A 21079-nucleotide genomic window follows, 5' to 3' on the forward strand; every position below is an offset into this window, starting at 1 on the left:
GGTGATGTTATATTCTCCTTAGAAATCAAGTAGGACCAGGAGAATCAGATCCAATCTTGGTCCTGGAACAAAGCTCATTAGAAACATATTTAGTATTTTATTAGTCTACTGAAAGAGCTATCATGTTTTTTCCAGGTCCCTCTACAATTGCTGTACTACCTCCTTCGATACAACCTTCATTTTAACTTTGGATACAGGTTAACACTTTTGGAATCTAGCAATTGGGACTTACCACTGTCTCCTTCAAGCAAGCAAAACAATACCATTACTCAAGGAGAAATTAAATCACCATTTGAATTCAGTTCTTGATTGCTTTCTTGGAGATCTTGCTAGCTAGAATGGGCAAAGCTAAATCTCTGAGGATCCTGTCCATTTCTTCAAGACTCATAGGTTCCATCCTCGTCTGGAACGTAAGCAAGTTTTCCTCAGTCAACTCTGTAGAAATTCCCCAGAAAGAATCCAACTTCAAATAATCCAAGTTATTTTATCCATCAAATGTCTAATATATTTTTCACCAAAATCTGAACATTCATTTTGTGTCTTAGCCCCTATAGGCATCTAGATTACCTTTAAGAGAGCTGTGGCCATGATAAGGGCATTATGTTTCATCAAATTTCTTGCAGTTAAGTTAAATAGGCTTACACAAAATAAACCAAAAGTAAGGACATAGTGATATTTAAGCAGGAGAGTGAGTAACAAAAACAATATTTAAACAAGTTATGATAAATAGTAAATGCATATCTCGGAAGTCATTCATAATCATAATCTGGACAGCACTGTAGGATGTAAAAGAAATAGTATGGTGGTTCTTTCTTGAGATTTGTTTGGCATCCAAGGCACAGAGGAGGATTCTATTTATGTTTTTATGTTTATTTTGCTTTGCATTGAATCCAGGTTTTGCTTTCAATTAGTTAAATGAGTTTTGATTGGGAATAGCTGTAAGCATAATCTGTGTGGTTTTATAGAACTATATATAAATTTAGATTTTATGTAAGCCTGCTTGTAAAATGAAATCTTGCTTTGGGGGTTTTCCTTCTATATATCTTTGTATAGTTTTGCCTTTTTATGCAGAAAAGATCAGGCATTATAGATAACAACCTGTATAAAATACTGTAGCAAACCTATCTGTTAACTATGATAAGATAAAATAGCAGAGAGTTAGAAATGATGTATATGCTGTGCAGAAGAAATTATTAAAAATTGGAGGCTTTGAAAATAAAATAAAATTAACTATGTTATTCCTGAGAAATTAATCTTCTGTGAATAATGTAATATCTTTGCATATGGTATAGTTGTTTAGTGAAATATTGTTGAATTATTACTGAAGAGAACCCCTAATTCTTTTATTCTATTTCTAACACAACAAGTACAAGTAAATAGTAAATTCTTGTACAAGTACAAGAAAGAAGCAACTTAGAACTAAGGAGAAATTTCCTGACAGTTAGAACAATTAATAAGTGGAACGACTTGCCTGCAGAAGTTGTGAATGCTCCAACACTGGAAATTTTTAAGAAAATGTTGGATAACCATCTGACTGAGATGATGTAGGGTTCCTGCCTAGGCAGGGGGTTGGACTAGAAGGCCTCCAAGGTCCCTTCCAACTCTGTTGTTATGTTATGTTAAATGTCATTTGAGTTTGGGGATATGGAAGAAAACAATTAATATATCTGTATGAACAATTAAGTATTAAATAATTTGCCAGTGAAGCTCTGACATTTTTTTCATGATTATTCATTCCTAATCTAAATTAAACTTTTTGTACTCCTGTATTCATATTTATGAAAACTTGCAGAATATCTTGTTAGGAAGTATTTTAGAATCATTTTCATTAATTCCTCAAAACCCTTTTTGATATATAGCTATGTAATTTTGTTGCTTATAAATATATAAATTTAAAGGACCCAAAGTTTTCAGAGGACAAAAAATAGCAGTCTTGTTTATGACATATGTAAATCAGTTTTGCCATTGTTCTGTGAATGATTGCCGGTAATAAATAACAGAGACTTCCATGTGTATTTCATTTGTTTATAATTCTCACTGTTTATGATTTTTTCCTCATCCAGCTTTACTTCTGGTGATTAAATAAATCTGACAGAAAGTAACATTTTGTGCATGCATCTGAAAGCATATGAAATAGTCATTTAGATGGTCACAAAATCTTTTGTGGTTTTTATGCTTTACTAATTACTCAGAAGGTTTATATCAATTGTTTTCTCTATTTTTAAAATGGAAGGAAAATCCATTTCTATGAACTTGATGAAAATTATCCATAGAAATAGTATGAATTAGAAATTCAAAAGAATTTTCCAACATATGAAAATAATCGTATCATAAGGTTGATATGATGACAATGGTAGACACCAATATTCAGACTTTAAAACAGTAAAGCTTTTTTAACTTAAATATTTTATCTTTAGATATTTTTATCCTTATAAAAAGGTATGTTATTTCTACCAAGAATATTTGTAGCTGAGAGTTGAAGTTTCGGGTCCTTGATGCTCTCTGAGCCTGGTGGTTTTATTACAGATGCTTCATTAACCAAACTAGGTAACATCATCAATGCTAGTATTACTACTGGTAGCATTCCTGATGTTACCTAATTTGGATAATGAAACATCTGCAAGAAAACAATCAGGCTCAGGGAGTACCAAAGATCTATTATTTCCTCACTGACGTAGAAAGCCAATATAGTAATTCTACATATTCTTCTTTGATTTTTTTAAATAATGATATCAGTATTAGAGCTGCATAGCCTAATAGTGTCATGATAATTACCATCAGTTTTTAGGTATGAGCATAAATCTACAGCTTTCTTTGAAAATCTGCATAAGTATGCAGTCATAAATAACCCTTTTCAAATCAGTTGTATACCTTTTCCTGTCAAAGGAATATTATTGTCAAACATTTTTGTAAACATTTTAATTGTTAATATGGATCTTAAAATTCATATAGCTACCTCAATATTCATACATGTTAAAATATTATTATTGGATTTTTTATAGTTTTAGCAACATTTTAATAAGAAAATAGCAATTTAATATTGGCATAGCTCTGTAATACTTTAAAAGCAATCACACAAGTAGTTTACAAGAATTTCTAAAAAATATTTTCAAAGAAAATATATTGGGCAAATGAATAAAACTGAAAAACATTGGAAGAACAACAAACTCCATGAAACAAGCTTTCAAACTAGCATCCATTTTTCTAAAAACAAAATATTAGAGAGATTAATTTTAGAATAATATATAGTTCTATATAAAATATTGTACAGTTATATTTACATTGTATCTTGGGAGGAAATGTGCATTGCTTTTCTGTATTTGGCTAATGTTGGGAGTTAGGCAGGAGAAACAACACATTTTTCTCTGTGTTCTGGAACATAGCATCCCATCTGAGGACACTTGAAAGAGGTGAAAAAAATTTGGAAGGAAATTATTTGGCTGCTTATGTAGCCTTACAATAAACTAATAATGTACAGGCATTATCACTTTTAACATTCCACTGCATTTTGATTTAAAATTGGAAAGTAAAGCTGATTTCAGCCACAAATGTTTAGGTTTACTTTGGTATATGTATTGTGTATTTATTTTTTTTTCCACAGAAGCCTGCTAATATTTTAGTTATGGGTGAAGGTCCTGAGCGAGGAAGAGTAAAAATTGGTATGTTTATATCTTTGATAAGTCCCAGTGTAGCATTTAAGACAGAATGTTCTAACAGTGCATAGGTCAATACTTATTGTTAAAATCTACCGGATCACAGATAAAATGAAGAGAGGTAACATATGTTCATGTTGGACAGAGTTAGAGCAAGTTACAGGCTGGGAGAACCTAAATTGGGCCTTGCTTTCATTAAAAGTGTTGTAATTTTCCTCAATAATGTTAACATTTAATAATAAATTTAACAGTCATGGTTAGAAAAGTACTCATGCAAATATAGATAATTCCTCAATCATAGGAAACATGTTTTTTAATAGGAAAACGCTGTGAAAATTGTATCATTTTTGTGATAGAACTGCTTTTTGTAATATAGAAATTCTATATTTTATTTAAATAGTTCTTTTAAAATATTAAAACATCTAGTATAATAGTAAAACTCACAACATGTTATAACCAAACATGTTATGGCTGCATGTCCTGAGGATGTGTGCATCAGCAAATGCCTAATGTGCATCCTGAATCTTTAAGCAGATATATCCAGACATTACTGCATAACGTTTAAATATACTTAATTTCCACTTGTCTAAATTCCTTTTTTAAGATGAATTTACATGGAATTAAATTAAAATGATCTCAATTAGATGAGACTGTTGAACAGCAGTCTGTTAAAATAGCTGGTCCTGTCTGAAACCAATGTATGCTTCAGTTAGAAAGAAATAGAATTAGTTCAATATTGAACACTCCCATCACTTAGATTTGTAAATACATAATTATACTAACACTAACAAATTTAAGTCCTCTTGTCAGTGAAACGTGATAGTCTAATAGCAGAGGACAGATTGCATTTTTAACATTAATTGCAGTGATGTTTCTTGTGATACAGGTAACCTATCAGCTATTATTTGAAAATTGACACCTACTTTTCTTGCAAACATGAACTGTTTACAAAATTCTGAAAAATATGATTGCTCCCCCAAACAGTTACACAATAATATAAGATTTGAAAGAGCACTTCTTCCAATTCAGTTAAGCCATCCAATGCCATTAACAGCAAGTTTGCCTTTCAAAAGTGTGATAAAGCTGAGGATTGATAAACGATAATCATGTTGCTCTTTTGATGTTTAAATTTTTTTTAAAAAAAAAATCAGATATTTATATTTGGACACTATCCTTCCCTTCCTCCCCATTTTCTATGCAGCCAAAGGTGATCTATCAACATTCATTTTTCTCAACAGCTAAATGTTCATTGTCTAGTGCAGAATAAAATTAATTTTTAAAATGAAATGTAATAAAACTTTAAACAGTTAAAGAAGCCTTAATATTGTAGAGCAAATGAATGGTATTTTTTCTAATGAATATTCAAATATCTGGTACCTTGCTCCTGAAACATTCTTAGGTTTCATATTTTTAAAAAACTTTTTTGTTATGTGCCCTATAATTGCAACCTCAGATTCTCAGCTCTACTGGAATTTCTACTGAAAAATGCATTATTTTTGCACTTAGTTTTATTATGCAAGTGATATATTTTACTAATCTGTTGTTGTTTAAATACTTGCAAGCATCGTTTATTTTAATGTGATAAATCCATCAAAATAGAGAAGAATTAGATAGCTAATCCAGGAATTCAGATGTATTATTTTCCTAGCTTAAAGAAGAATCCCGCTACCTTTGAATAGTAGGTTCTATTAATTTGCTAGTTGCCTTATTGCCGGTTGCTACAAATTGAGCTGTTTCTGTCAGGTTACTAATTTGGTATTAGAAATATTTTCAGTCTTAACATGCATCCATATTTTTATATGCATTAAAATATTCTTACGATTTTCCAGTGATTCAGTTCCAGATTTCCAAACTTTCCAAGGACTGATCAGAATATGGGTGACATCCTGCATGACCAAGAGTTCATATTAGCATGATTTAATCATGCAAATACTCTGTACAATTCTTTCAAAATAAGTTCAATATGTTTAAAAGTTAAATTATATAGGATTTCTGCCTATTTGAATTCAAATCAGTTTGTATTAAGCAACATATATGTTAAAATTTAATTTCCCTCTTCATTTTACAGCTGACATGGGCTTTGCCCGACTATTTAATTCACCTTTGAAGCCTTTAGCTGATTTGGATCCAGTAGTTGTTACATTCTGGTATCGAGCTCCAGAATTACTGCTTGGAGCAAGACATTATACCAAAGCTATTGGTAAGTAATCTGATTGTCATTGTTAAATTAGGAATATTGTATTAGTTAAGTCTGACTTACTTATTTGTTTTTGCACAAAAAGTCTATGCCACATCTTATAGAGACTTCTTTCAAATGCCTAGACATGTTCTTCACAATTATTTAACAAAAACCTTATTTAATTTGTTGATATGTTTCATATTTTGATAATAAATGTTTCTAACATTTAGCACTTAAGTTGATTTGTGTTATAGAACAAGGAGATTATTGGCTTTGAATCCAGATTTAAGAGCAAAGTGATTCAAATCCATAGAAACTGGATGCTGATGTTTAGTTTCCTCAGATTTTCTAAACAATACTAGTCTGTTCCCTCAAATGCAGGTAAAACTACTTCATTGGGAATAGTGAAGGCAAAAACGCCCTTGCTCCAATCATTCACCTTGGACATGTCTGGAGCCAATGATTTGATGACTCCGATAGTCTGATTACTAGAGCTAAAATAATATATTTAGTTTTAATTACATTATTACTAAAAAAAAAAAAACCTATTACCAAGTGTTTCTGAATTCTCCCTCAACTTTATCTCTTTCATCTAAAACTTAAGTAATGCTCAAAGTCTCTGATAGAATGACTTACAAAGTATTATATAAAATACATTTGGCCTAAAAATGTTAATAATTTCATTGAAGGACATTTATTTTTGTTTTAGTGTATCTATTAAATTTATATACTGTCCATCTCACTTCCAGATGACTCTGGAAAATTTACAAAATAATAATTGCTGATATTAAAAAAGAAAAGGAAAAGACTTCCTTTCCCTGGATACAACTTTTGATTATGTTGACTTTGTCTCTTTTCATGACAATCTAAAATCAAACTCAAAAAATACACTAGTTCTCACCTGTGGGGAAGTCACCAGGTTTAAATTTTTGATAATTTTTGGTAAGCTTTTCTGTAACCTACTAAGGTATGCTGTATAACTTCTGATGAAAAAATTAGATGTGCATACTGATTTATCAAAAGAGATAACTATAGCAGTATTGCTTATTTCACTTCCTTTCCAAATACATTTAGAATAGGTTTTGTCTTTTTCATTATTTTTTTAACTATGTGATGCTAAATGATAACTATCATTTTACTTGTTAGTTATCTTTAATTCAGGTTCCGATTCACACAGCTTGGAGTTTTTTTTCTGTCTTGAATAATCTGATGACATCTGGAACCCTATTTATGAACAGAAATAGCACTGTAAATCCTTGGAGTTGGGCATTGCTCATTGCCATGTCTGTGAGAATTGTCATACTCATGCTCTCAGCCATAGCCTCTTAAGCCATAATTAGACCTCTTATCCTATGATTGATAAGTTTTCTAAAGACATTTATTTTTAAAAAATAAAATCTGTCAAGCTTGCAATTATCCCCAGTCAGTTCAATTTTGCATAGTATTGAATTATACCTAATTGTATGAGTGAATGAAATCAGGCATAATAGATCTCACTCTCAATACTGCTATCCATTACAAAGAATGAAGATCTTCTGGAGCAGTTTTGAGAATTTCTAAACAGTAGTATTGTATTAGTTATAGCCCATAAGATTTAAATACAAGCTTTGAAATCTCCTTAGGGAATTGTTCAATTTTTGATACTTTATTGAAGTTTCAAGTCATGAGAATCTATTTATAAAAATGGCATTTTAAAACATCTTCCTTATAGTAACATGTTTGCTGTAATTGAGAATTTTCTCTTGAGAGCTTTCATATTTTATCAGAATACAAAGTGGCATAATGCATTAATTAGTTGCACTTAAAATTTACTAGTTCTTGCCTAGGTCTTTTCTTCTGTTACAATCAGAATTGCAATAGGCGATATGAAAATACAGGAGAATCTTTGAAATAGCATAACAGCTGAAATGTTAATTGTAAATGCTTGGAAGTATAATTATTTCTTCATGAGCACATCTATAAACCATTGTTTCTTCTTTTTTAAATGCTTATTTGATTTTCCTCCCTCCTTTTTTGTAAAGATATTTGGGCTATAGGGTGTATATTTGCAGAACTGCTAACATCAGAACCAATATTCCACTGCCGACAAGAGGATATAAAAACTAGTAATCCGTATCATCATGATCAGCTGGACAGAATATTCAATGTAATGGGATTTCCTGCAGGTACATATTCTGTTATTGCTGATATATATAAATTGCACATTTTTTTTTTAGTTTTCAAATGGTTAAAGCAATACCACTATGAATATTTTAATACATTGCAAATGGTAGACATGAAACAGAAAGCAATGCTAAAGTAAATAGATTATTGCTATTATATATACAACAAAATGAAATCACAGCTCCCCATTGTTTACTGGCATTGACCTTCATTTGCATCAAATTTTTCCAAAGAATCTAGGATGTCCTGATGTATTGGCATAGTATATATGCATAGTATATGCAGATCCAAACAGTGTGACTTTTTGTAATTAAGTCTATCTATTCGACAGATAGAAATTTTGTTAATGCTCAGGTTTTAGTATATATGCCACCCAACTCCCAGGAACTAATACCACATTAGTTCCCCAATTCATCATGATGTAGTTCATTTATCATCAGCAGTTGTGGAAAGATCTTGACTGCATTTCACCACGTTCAATTAACTAAAGCCATTACTGCTATTTTTAATTTTAAGAAGGAAGGAGGGTAGAAGAAAGAGCAAAAATGGATTTTAAAAAAGGATCCAATGATTTAGATAGGAGATAAATTTGGGCTCCCATATATTCATTTCTCTCCAGTATCAATACCATTTGGAACTGTTTCAATCTTACTCTCTTAACATTACAAAATTATATAACCTGGGAGCCAAATTAAACTTTAAAATATAGCAATCAAGAAGCTAATGAAGTCATTGGTAACTGCTGCATTAATTTTAAAGTTTTATGTTAAATTAATTCAAAACTTGGAAATTATAGGGTTATAGGTGTAGGGTTTCCTGCCTGGGCAGGGGGTTGGACTAGAAGGCCTCCAAGGTCCCTTCCAACTCTGTTGTTATATTATATTGTATCAGATTACAGGTAGTCCTCAATTTACGACCACAATTGAGCCCAAAATTTCTGCTGTTAAGTGAGACATTTGTTAAGTTTTTCCCTTCTTTTTTTACAACCTTTACGACCTTTCTTGTCTTAGTTAAGTGAATCACTGCAGTTGATAAGTTAATAACCTGGTTTTTAAGTGAATCTGGTTTCCCCATTGACTGTCAGACGGTTGCAAAAGAGGATCACATGACCCTGGGACACAGCAAAGGTCATAAATATAAAAGTTGCCAAGCATCTGAATTTTGATTCATGAGGACACTACAAAGGTCGTAACTGAAAAATCGTCACAAGTCATTTTTTCAGTGCCATTGTAACTTTGAACAGTCACTAAATGAACTGTTGTAAGTCGAGGACTACCTATATATTGTTTATTTACTGTACAGTATTTAGTGCTTTTTTAATAGGGCAAAACATACAATGTAAATAAGTAACAGAAAAAGATTCATGTTCTTGTGTTAATAAAAACAATGAGAAAAGGATGTTCACCAAGGGTGAAAACTAAGAAAGCAAAGTATGCATTTGAAGAGGAGAGAGAGAAGATGATAATTTTCAGTGCTTAAGTGATGGTATCCTAGCTCTGTATTAAGAAGGATGAAATTATACTGATATTCACTTCATAGATAAAGATTGGGAAGATATTAAAAAGATGCCTGAACATTCAACTTTAATGAAAGATTTCAGAAGAAATACGTAAGTTTTGTGAAGATCTGAGAAATTTTGGCGATGCTACAACTTCATGAATTTGTACACTCACTAAATTGGTTTTCTGGCAAACTTTATTTTCTAGCCTGTTATGATTCGCCTTCCCCTTAATACTAAAACAAAGATGGTTTCTGTTATTGTTGAAAAACCAAAAAATTGGAAACAAATGTGTACTTTGGAAACAATAGTATTGAGATCTGTATAGAAGCCCAGTGCAAAGTAAGCAGAATAACAGACAAGAAGGTGGGAAGGATAGGCTGGAAAAGACTGGGTGTTGAAGTCAACCGATCTTAAAGTTGGCAATGTTGAGAAACACTGGTCTGGATACTAAACCCTATCAAGATCAGAAGGGAGCTAATTCTTGCTTGCCCCAAAAATCAGAGTATAACATCGGTATAACTTTGAAGCTATTTTGAATTAATAAGACATCAATTGTTGCATACAAAAGTATATCTCTTTAGCTTGCAGCATAAAATGTGAAGACTTGGCTTTGATAAGTTTTAGAAATCAATATGAAATGCCTCACTTCCAGAAATGTGAACATAATCTTGTACAAGAGAGATAGTAAATAGCTGCTAACAACTTTTCATTTTTGTTTATTTTGTGTGATATGGGAAGCCATTTCATATGTGGCACATATAAAAGAATGTGCATCCTCAGGCGTCTTCCACAGAGCTCTGGCATCATTTTGAAATGCAAATAAACTACTCATAGCAATTAAACTGAATGAGGCCAGCTCTGCTACCTTCTATAACACCCCCTTAAACAGATTTTATCTTCCTTTAATGTCAGGATTATTATGAGCCAGTATTTTCTTTCAGATATACCAACTGCAGCCTTATCAAATATATGGAAAAACATAAAGTTAAGCCGGATAGTAAAGCATTCCATTTGGTAAGTTCATAACAGATCACTCAGGAATGAATTCCAACATAATTTCCAAAAACAATCATATGAAATGTTTAAAGTGCTTTTCATTACATCTGCAGAAGAGCATTTATTATAGAGTTAAATACATTTGCTTTCAACTTCAAAGTGATGGAAACCTTAGAAAAGTAATCTGAAGTGTCCCTAATATGTGTTTCATAAATATACCGTGTTTCCCCGAAAATACGACCTACCTCGAAAGTAAGTCCTAGCTTTATTTTTGGACACATGTCTCCAATATAAGCCCTACCCCCAAAATAAGCCCTAATTAAGACCCCATCCACTCCAGGGTACATGGGTAAAAATTAAGCTGGGGGAGATGGTGTGTGTGTGGAGCTGCCCTATTACTTACTTTCTGACAGTTGCAGCCAGGCCTCACACGCTCCCGACACCTGCCTTGCTGGCCCATTTCTTCTGCAGCCGGCAAGGCTTTCATGAAGGCCTCTGTAGCCGATAACAGAGCTCCAGATCAATCTTCTGTTATTGGCTGCAGAGGCCTTCAGAAAAGTCTTGCCGGCCACACAAGAACTTCCTAAAGGCGTCTGACAGCGAAAAGGAGTCCAGGGGTGATGTGCGCAAGTGAGATGAGTCAATGAACAACACTCCTCCCCCCCGAAAATAAGACCTGGTACCTTTTTTGGGTGGCAAAAAAAATAGAAGACAGGGTCTTGTTTTTGAGGAAACATGGTACTTATTTGCAAGTATTGGTTATTAAGTGTAAGATTATGCAAATAGCAGTGAGAATGAAATTTTCAACTGTAAATTTTGAATGATTGTATCTTTGTTCATTTTTACCTTATAATAAGCAATCAGTTTTGCTAGGTCCAAATTTTATCTGTAAACAACTGGAGACAAGCTTTTCTCCTCAGTAATAAAACATTGGTTCTGTTTACCTTCGGATGGGGAGGGGAATGAAAAATTCCATATTATTGGTTGATTTACCATGGCTGTCCTGGGTTTCAGGCAGATCTTGGGGACTGAACTTAGGATCTTCTGTATGCAAGGTATATAGGATGACAGCGATGGCTTGTTGATTCTGAAGATGCATATATTCACAGAATGGTGGAATATTTTCTGGGTTTGACAACAGTGAAGATCTTCTGTTTTAATTGTACTTAGCTACAGAAATTGCTTACTATGGACCCAATAAAGAGAATTACCTCAGAACAGGCTATGCAGGATCCTTATTTCTTAGAAGATCCACTTCCGACATCTGAGTAAGTGATACAGAATTCATATTTCTTTAATGCTTCCTAGATATTTTAAACTAGGAAAGATATTAAAATGCTTAAAATGTCTAGGAGATTAGGGAGTGGAGCTGGGGTTCATGAGAATAATAGTGAATGATATTTCACTCTTGACAAGCAAGAAAATGTCTTTTTATGCCATTTGCCATTTTTAAAAATTGTCCTATTTTGTTTAATGAACTCTGATTACGTTAGATGGCAAGTTGATTATAACATCATATATAGTCAACAGCCAAGTGCCTGTTAGACCTCCCACTTTCAATCTCAAATTATATTATTTAATTGGTATATATTTTCTTTATAAATTCAGTGATACAAATTGCAGTTTAGTAGAAACAGATTAATTGAAGCCAAATGAATAATTATTAACGTTCATTAGCTGAGTTTTTCTGGGATTTGCTAGTTGGGGTATTATAGACTTCCGATTTTTCAGCACAGAAGTGTTATTGTTTATGCATATTGCATATGTATTGTAACCCACTTCAATAATGGAGCAGCCCCACTTCGATAGAAATTTTTCTTTCCAATCCCCAAGACCTGTGTCTATATGGACCCCTATACTTTAAAGAATAAGGATTATTAGGTTTATATGTTGCCTTTTCATTCAAGACTGCAAGGATGTAAAATTGAATAGGATCTTTGTATTCTGAGAAAAACTGGTTCTGAATAGTGATGTAAACTATAACAGTGAAATGAAAGGTTAAGAATTATTTTTAGAAAGTTATAAACAATTCTGTAAAGTTTGACTTCACTGGGACTGAAATTAAAAGCTGAAAAAGCACAGCCGTTTACACTTGATTAGGTGAAAAGAATATATTGACAGGGTAAAAAAATGTGTTTTATATCTTAGTATTATGTGGAAATGCAAGATTCCTATATAATACCAAGTAAAACTAAAATTTCTATTGAAGCAGCTTTTATATACCTGTCAGCAGGAGCTAAGGACTTACACAGATTATAACTTTCATGGATAGGTGAACATCGCAAGTCAATTGTAAGTTATTTTAGTCACCCCAACAGAATAGCCTGAGATATGTGGGATTTTGGAAGTTTTTTTAACTTCTCTTTTAACCAATAAAACCCCAGGGAAAAGTTTTCATTGCACTCCATCCAGATGCTGATAGTTTCATTTTGGGAACTAAAGGTAACCAAGCAAGAATTATAAACAATGACTCCTGCTATAAGAACATTCAGCAATACTGAATTTGATTCTCATATCCTTCTGTAATCTTAATTTGACAGCTTCCTGTCTTTACTCACCAAAGAGTAGTGTTTTTTCTTAGCATCTTAATAGAAAAGATAAAAGCATTAGTAAGTTATGAGGGCAAGGTATTAATGTTATCAAAATTCTTAGATTCATTTACGGTAAATTGTTCCGGAAAAACATTTGTGGCAAAAATAATTCTTGAGATATTTCCAAACAGCATGCTGTTTGATAAGCTAAGAGGAGTGCTTCTATAGTCTTTGATAAGAGCATGCCTACTCAGTATGTAATGCGATTTTGGTAATCCACGCGAGAGATTACAAGAAAATTAATGGGATTCAAGTTATTATTTTGTCTAATGTTGAGATTTGGATTTAAGACATCAGCTATCTCTGCCAAAACTAGGAAGATCTGCTCCAGACAACTAGGGAATCTTCATAGATTTCTGAATCTTCTGGTAATTTTCCAATGTGTAGGGTTGAGACTTCGGCTGAAAGCCTGGAGTCCATCAACATAATCATTCTAATCTGGTAAAAGTTATATTGCATTCAGGGTGGGCTTGTCCACTCCCTAAATGGCTTCTATAAGGAACATATCAGTGAACTTCAATGGCTACCAGTCTACTTCTAAGTGCAGCTCAAGGTATTGGTTATGACTTTTAAATCCCTTAATGACATAGATTCAGGCTACCTGATGAACCGTCTCATCCTGCTAGGACAAGCCATTTAACAGACCATGGAGCTAAAAATGTCTTCACAGGCATATCAGCATCCTTTGTATTGTATTGTGGACTTCAACACTAAAACGTACAGTTATGTCTACAGCAGGCAATACATACAGCTTATTTCATTGCTTCCATTGTATCTCTAAATAGAAACATTTTGTATTGTCCTGAGATTATTATTTTTAATGAATGTATTCAAGTTATATCACCATCCATCACACATAGCACGTGATTTTGTGCAGCAATATTTTGGCTAGCTGATTGGTATGTTGACATCTACCAACTATTTGTAACATGTTTGAGGACTTCATAGATGAAAAAACTTCACTCTGTGTTAACTTAGACACATTTTTGCAGATAAAGTATCTCAAGGTAACTCAAAAGATTAGTCAGATTGACCTTGATCCTAATTATATATACTCCAGGGATATGACATCAGCAATTTATTGTATCAAACAAAGACTATGGGATAAAGTATCCTGTTGTGCAACATTCGGAATTAATTATATTTTTCAATTCCCTAATTATTTGAATAGCTGATATTTTAGTAAATACAGAGCAGCTTTTTCAAAAGCCAGATTTAAATGTGTTGCGATCAAATATACTATATAGTTTTTTTAAAAAAACAACCTATCTCTCAAATGTTCTGTCCCTATAATGGTACTGATCTTGAAATGGTGGATCATATTGCTGAATATTTGAATAACTGCTGAATGATACAATATCATGAATACTGTAAGATTCTTTGTCAGGACATTATCTATTTTAAATCTAAGCAATGTTTCTGAGTGTGCAAATGTAATTCAATTGCAGATGAAAATCCTAAATTTACAGTGGTAACAGCCAGATTTTTAAGTATGGCTGTAAAAACAAGTCTTGGTAACAAATCAGTGAACTGGGATTTTAAGTCTGTTATGTAATACTGGTATTTATTAAATATTTTATTGGTTAAGCTGTTTTACCCAATGTTTAGATTATATTTCTAATTTGTTTATGGCTGTAAATAACATTTATTGAGATAGAGGGTCATGGTATTTGGTCCTGGTTCAGGGCTTGTATAGCTTGAAAGTGTGGGTATTTTGTGCAAGGTTTTGAAGAGGATGGTGGAAGACATTCTTAGAATATACTAGTTTCAGTTTGATTTGAAATGTGATTTTGGGACTGAAGTATTTTTAATAATTTTGTTGGATTACCTTTATTGAGAGAATAACAGACAGTGTAACTTTTATTCTTTGCTCTTGTAAAAGATTTTAATAAGGAGGTGCAGAACTTTGAATTCAGAGAAAAAAGTATCCTCTAAAGTTATATCCACACTCTCCAGACTTGAAGCACTGTAATGTACAGCCTTAGATTTTAATATAATTGACAATAGTGAACTACTGGATCACTTCTGTAAACTGACAAATCTGCATGATTGATCACAACTAGGTGATTATTTTTCCAACTTTCTGCCAATTATGTCAAGGCATACACAAGCTATCACCTTGCCCCAATATTTCAAAGCCAACCGGAGGAGCCATCTGGAGATTTTGAGTATATTGTTGTGAGTCAGCCATACTGGGGATCTGGTGTCAGACTTGTGCTGGTGACAATGATTCATGGTTCCGCTGCAAATCAGCAGAAGCCGTGCCAGATGCCTTGGTGGGGTCCCATCTCTTTCGTGTCAGAGGCACTGTTTAAGGCACTTCTGGTTTGAAGGGATTAGCCAGGGACATCACTATTGCCTGGGGGACACCCATGGGGGCTCTTTTCATACCCATGTCAAGGAGCTGGAGTGAATGAACTCACCCTGTCATGCAGCAGCCCTCGGGTCTCGAACTTGAGCCTGCTAACCTCCGACCCCAAAGCTCTCATTGAACACTTAATGATTACACCTTCTAAAATCAAGCTGCAAAGAACTGATGAACTGGGATTTAGTTCATAGTGAAAAACGTTTTACCACCACTTTTAATCATGGGTTGAAACTTGTTATTAAGATAAAGTTACAAATTCTTCTTAGGGAAGAAAATGAATACTGATTGTCCTCACTTAGTGACTCCAATTTGATTGGCAAATCCATTGCTAAGCACCACAAATTATGTGGCCACTAGAGACTTAAAATATCACTTTCCACTCAATTGTTAAGCCAGTCACCATGGTCTTTAAGAGAAATATCACATGACAATGACTTATGATTTTCATTCCACATTCTCCCATCAATTGCTTGTCACAAACCAGTTGGGAAGCATGTGATCAGGTGACTGGGATGCTACAATATAAGATGCTCACCATCTGAGCTGCAAGGCGCTCAGATGGTGATCACATGACTGTGGGACTCTGAAGTGGTCATAAATATGAGGATTGGTCACAAGGCTGCTTTTTTGTTTGTTTTTTACACCATAGTAATTTTGAGTGAGTCAGTAAGTGAGGACTACCTGTACTTACTTGTATTTATCCCTCTTCATACATTTCTTCATTGACATACTAAAAAATGGGCTTTTATAGTGTGTTTGCAGGCTGTCAGATCCCATATCCAAAACGAGAATTTTTAACTGAAGAGGAGCCTGATGACAAAGGAGACAAAGTAGGTATCATATCAAGGGGTATAACAAAACAAATACATTTAGACTTTCCCCCTATCTTCTATAGTTTTATACTTGTCTGTGATTTGGAGAATTAGATTGGTATTAATAATTCTGTTTAAAATCATTCAATATATGAAGGCCACATAATAAGAATGCGAAGGTAAATATTTTTCTATCTATATTTAGTGGAATTACTTTTATTGAACTGTTCCTTGTCAGAATATGAGAATTAAATGTCACTTGTGGGATAGCAAAAAATGAATATTTGATAATGTGGGAATATCATTAAATTTATCACAGTTATTTCCAGTACTAAACATTACAGTGAGATATTTAACAATGTCTACCAAATATAGAAAAGCTTAATGTCAGAGACTGACAACTCACATAATTTGTAGAGTTACAAATGTAACTCTTTAGATGTTTGGGGAGGTGCCTAGTTTGGATGTGATTTAAAATACTGGTATTTGCAGAGTTACAGACTTCATAGTGTTGTATAAATCTCTGTGAAAACGAACTTCACTATTACAAGAACAAAGGACAATAGTAAAATGAAACCTTTTAAGAGTAGCAGAAATAGTTTTGGGCATGTATTTTGGAACAACCCTCTTTGGGACTGAATTTTGTAATCTCAGTTTGTACTGTAATTATCTTTTACTGGGTGATCGTTTGATAATGTGACCAGCTTGATGATAAGATGTGGCAAGAATCTTAAACAGATCTAAAAACCTAAAAATAATTGTTTTTCATAAAGCTGTAAATAACATTGGATACCAGCAATGTGCAATTTTACAAGATTTAGGGCTTTGCTACACAATAGAACAGTGGTCTCCAAACTTGGCCACTTTAAGCCTGGCGGACTTCTGGGAGTTGAAGCCCGCCAGGCTTAAAGCTGTCAAGGTTAGAGACCCCTGCAATAGAAGACCTTAGACCCGTGATGGCAAACCTATGGCACATGTGCCAGAGGTGGCACACAGAGTCCTCTCTGGGGGCATGCATGCCGTCGCCAGCTACTCTTCCGGATTCTCATGCTCTGGCATGCACGCTCCAGTTTCAGCACTTGGTGCCAAAAAGTTTAACCATCACTGCCTTAGACAATAAAATGTACCCAGGTTATCTCCTGGAGGACCGGAAGAGCTTTTATTATCCTCAGGACTAGAATTACCTTTCTTATTAATCAACTTTACTTATATAAGGCCCTCACTTAACAACCGCACTTGGGACCAGAATTTTGGTTGTAAGTTGATGCAGTTATTAAGCAGGTCACCATGTTTTACAATTGCTTTTATGACAATGGTAAGGCAAATCACTATGGTCCTTTAGCAAAACACATGGTTGTTAAGCAAATCCATTCTCCCAAATGGGAAGGTTTTTCTGGAAACTGGCAGAAACATCACAGATCACATGAACATGAGATGCTTCAACCAGTCATATTTGCAAACCAGTTGCCAAGCACCTGAAATGCAATCATATGCTTGGGGTATGTGTGTGTGTGTGGGGAGGCAGTTGTAACTTTGAGGATAAATCATAAGTAACTTTTTAAGCCCACCGTAACTTCAAATGGTTGCTAACCAGTCATGCTTTGATTGTTAAGGGAGGACTACCTATACACCTAATCTTAATTTAGTTCCAAGTAAACATTTTTTGATAGGCTGAATAAATAGTTTGATAGGATGTCTTTGCTTTAGATCTGTGCAATTACTAATATTTAATTAGTATCACCTTGGTGTCTCATTGATCTTACAGAGAATTTCATATTTCCAGCATTTGAATTGCTTCTGAGTTGTATTTTTTTTTCTTTAACCACTTGAGAAGAACCAGCAGCAGCAGCAGGGCAATAACCACACAAATGGAACTGGCCATCCAGGGAATCAAGACAACAGTCATACACAAGGGCCTCCTTTGAAAAAAGTGAGAGTAGTTCCTCCTACCACTACCTCAGGTGGACTTATTATGACCTCAGATTATCAGGTATTGCTTTTTCGCCACTCTTTCCTTGTCGTTGTTGTATTACCTTGCGAAATATTTGTTTTAGCACACATTTCAAGTAAATCATTGTACATGTATCTGTTTGAATCCACTTTTATTATTAGGGTTAGCAATAAAATCTACATACAGTGTAAGGCAGGGATCTCCAACCTTGGCCACTTTAAGCCTGGCAGACTTCCACTCCCAGAATTTCCCAGCCAGCTTTGCTTTGCTGGCGGGGGATTCTGGGAGTGGAAGTCCGCCAGGCTTAAAATGGCCAAGGTTGGAGATCCCTAATATAAGGAGCATAAAAGGTCTTCATTTTTATATTGTCTTCCTGCCAAGATTCATGACAACAAAGATTTTGAATCCTGAACACTATCTTATAGATTTTTTGGCTGCCAATCATGAAAAATAACCTGGAATTTAATCTTATCATGAACCATTTTATAGAAATCTCTTGTTTTTACACAATAGCAGTGTACACCCTTCAGTACCTGTTTGCTATGCTGCACACATGAAAGAAACAAACGAAAACATGGAACTGTTGTTGAAGCACATCCGGTACACCAAGTACAACTGAATATAAAGGCTTTTCTGCTTGGAATGGAGCTCAGCTATACCAAGTTACATATGCAAATGGGACAGTCGTGCAAGGAGTCATGTTACATTAAAAAGAAATGGCTACTCTGAAAAAAATTGGTTCCAGGACAGAAAAATGTGCACATGAACAACTTGTTGACCCGACAAAAATATTTTTGTAAAAATTTTGTAAAAGAAATGAACAAGGAAAATGAATGCTTTGGTATTTTGAGACAGATGTTTCCAAGAATAACTGATGTCAAGATTAAGGAAGGGTTTTTTGTTGGTCCACAGATCAGATACATCATCAGTGACAAGTGGTTCAATAATCTGTTAGTGGGGCTAGAGAAAAATCACCTGGAAAGCATTCAAGGATGTTGTGTAAAGCACTGGGGAAATCAGGAGATTCGGGCAGTTCAAATGAATATAAAGATTTATTGCAAGCTTAAGCTCTACAAGAACCAGACCAACTGGTGGTCAAGGGAAATGAGCAGGTGATAAGAGAGGCATTCAAGGTGGTCTGGTCTTAGATCTCTTGCGGGCGTGCAGGGATTTGTGACTTATCACGCGTTTGACCCCTCCCTCGGGATCGTTCTGGTCATATCCCACATGTCGCTGAGAATTTTCTTAGAAACTACAGGTCGCTAAACTATATTCAGCTGGTTGACAAACTTGTACGCATATAAGACAATGAAATGCAAGATGTCACTAAAGATTCATTTTCTCCATTCACGCTTGAACTTTTCCCCCAAAAATCTAGGTGCAACATGGTTAAAAATTTTATCAAGATAGTGAAAAAACAGCATCATAGCAACTGGAATCCATCAGTGCTGAGTGACTATTGTTGTACACTACAGTGAGATGCATCAGACACTGAGCACAAACAAAAACCAACAGCAAAACACTTTTAGCCCTGTTGAATTCATGCAACGTGTCGGAAACATGCGATTAAATACATTATAGTCATCAAAAGTTAATTTTGTATTTCTCAAGATTCCCACTTGATACAGTCATTCTGAAATCATGTGTTCAGTTTGAAAGGGTCTATCATAATCACCAAATGTTTTTCAGGAAGCAAAGCCTTTGGGGGGAAAAATATCCAGTGTATTATTCAGTAAAATCAGGTTACATATTCAGATGTTAGAATCTTTTGACAATTTAGGAGGTTGATTTATTAATGTGGTAGGCAGATGAGAACATGATTCTTTTTCCTTTTGCTCATTCTATTTTTATCTAGCATATTCTTGGTTTGGTCTCTGTTCAATAGAAGTTATTTGCAGAAGGCACACAAAAGAAGGCCAAGACTCTCAGCTTTTCATAAGTCATTTGCTTTTCTTCTGAAAAGAATTTGCCATTTTGTGGCAGGCGGCTCTATTCTGAGTAAAGGACAAGCCTATGTTGCAATCCGGCATTTAATGGATATTTCTGTTTGAGAGTGTCACACATCTGCCTACCTTATGTCAAAGAAAAATGTTTGAGTCAATGAAAGTACATAAAAGAGTCAGAAGGTGTAGAATATTTCCTGTGAACAAAAATGTTTTTACAAGATGAGCTTTGGGGTCAAACAAAATATTAGTGAGCAGCATTTTATCCATGACAATATTCCTTTAAAAAAAATTTCTGTAAAAAAATCCTTTTACAATAGAAGAAAGACGCATATAGGTCGTATGTGGCAAAGATGGCCCGAATTCTTGATGGCGTTACCTGTTTCTCCACCAGGGTTTCACCTCCGAGTTATTACGCCTCAGCACTTTAGGCCACGGCCCCTCCGTCCCAGTCCCTTCGCCACGGCCCATTCATCACAGTACAGTTCGTGTAGGGTTTTTGGGTGCACAGACAGTTCGAAGCCAGCCAATCGGTGCAGGGGCTCAGGGGCTTTGGGAGGAGAGCGGGGGCTGCAGTTCAGAGGGAGGCATTTCTTTCTTTCTCTTTTTCTTTCTCTCTCCTCTTTCTTTTTCTTTCTCCCCCCCCCCCTCTTCTCTTCCCGTTTGGTGTTAGGGAGGCAGGATCAGGTATAGGTGTTGAAAATGAACAGGGTGATATCCCAGCAGATCTCAACAAGGAGTTTGAGCCAGGAAGCCACACCTAAAGTTTCAAAAGCATTATATTTTATAGTTCCCTATCCTGACGCGTCCCCCCCCCCCCCTGCCCCACTTCCTTTGGACTTATTGGACAGGCCCTCTGGGGTTTCAGCTAATCCAAGATGCCTCAAAGGAATACATTATTTCTCTTTTTGTTTTCTCAGAT

The 21079-nt window shown here is 34.5% G+C and overlaps 1 protein-coding gene across 4 annotated transcripts in view; it reads left to right on the forward strand.

Annotated features, from left to right (window-relative positions):
• CDK8 (cyclin dependent kinase 8) overlaps positions 1-21079 on the forward strand; it is a 51897-nt gene that overhangs the window by 25241 nt on the left and 5577 nt on the right. For 2 of the 4 annotated variants that reach the window (XM_058184816.1, XM_058184819.1), the window contains exons 5-12: positions 3602-3659; positions 5722-5853; positions 7854-7997; positions 9535-9604; positions 10438-10510; positions 11663-11760; positions 16203-16281; positions 18095-18253. In XM_058184816.1, coding sequence (XP_058040799.1) covers positions 3602-3659; positions 5722-5853; positions 7854-7997; positions 9535-9604; positions 10438-10510; positions 11663-11760; positions 16203-16281; positions 18095-18253 — 813 coding nt within the window. The remainder of the gene's footprint in view (positions 1-3601; positions 3660-5721; positions 5854-7853; positions 7998-9534; positions 9605-10437; positions 10511-11662; positions 11761-16202; positions 16282-18094; positions 18254-21079) is intronic. The other 2 variants (XM_058184817.1, XM_058184818.1) reach the window with 2 other exon arrangements.

The sequence above is a fragment of the Ahaetulla prasina genome, chromosome 5, assembly GCF_028640845.1.
Source record: "Ahaetulla prasina isolate Xishuangbanna chromosome 5, ASM2864084v1, whole genome shotgun sequence".
NCBI lineage: Eukaryota > Metazoa > Chordata > Lepidosauria > Squamata > Colubridae > Ahaetulla > Ahaetulla prasina.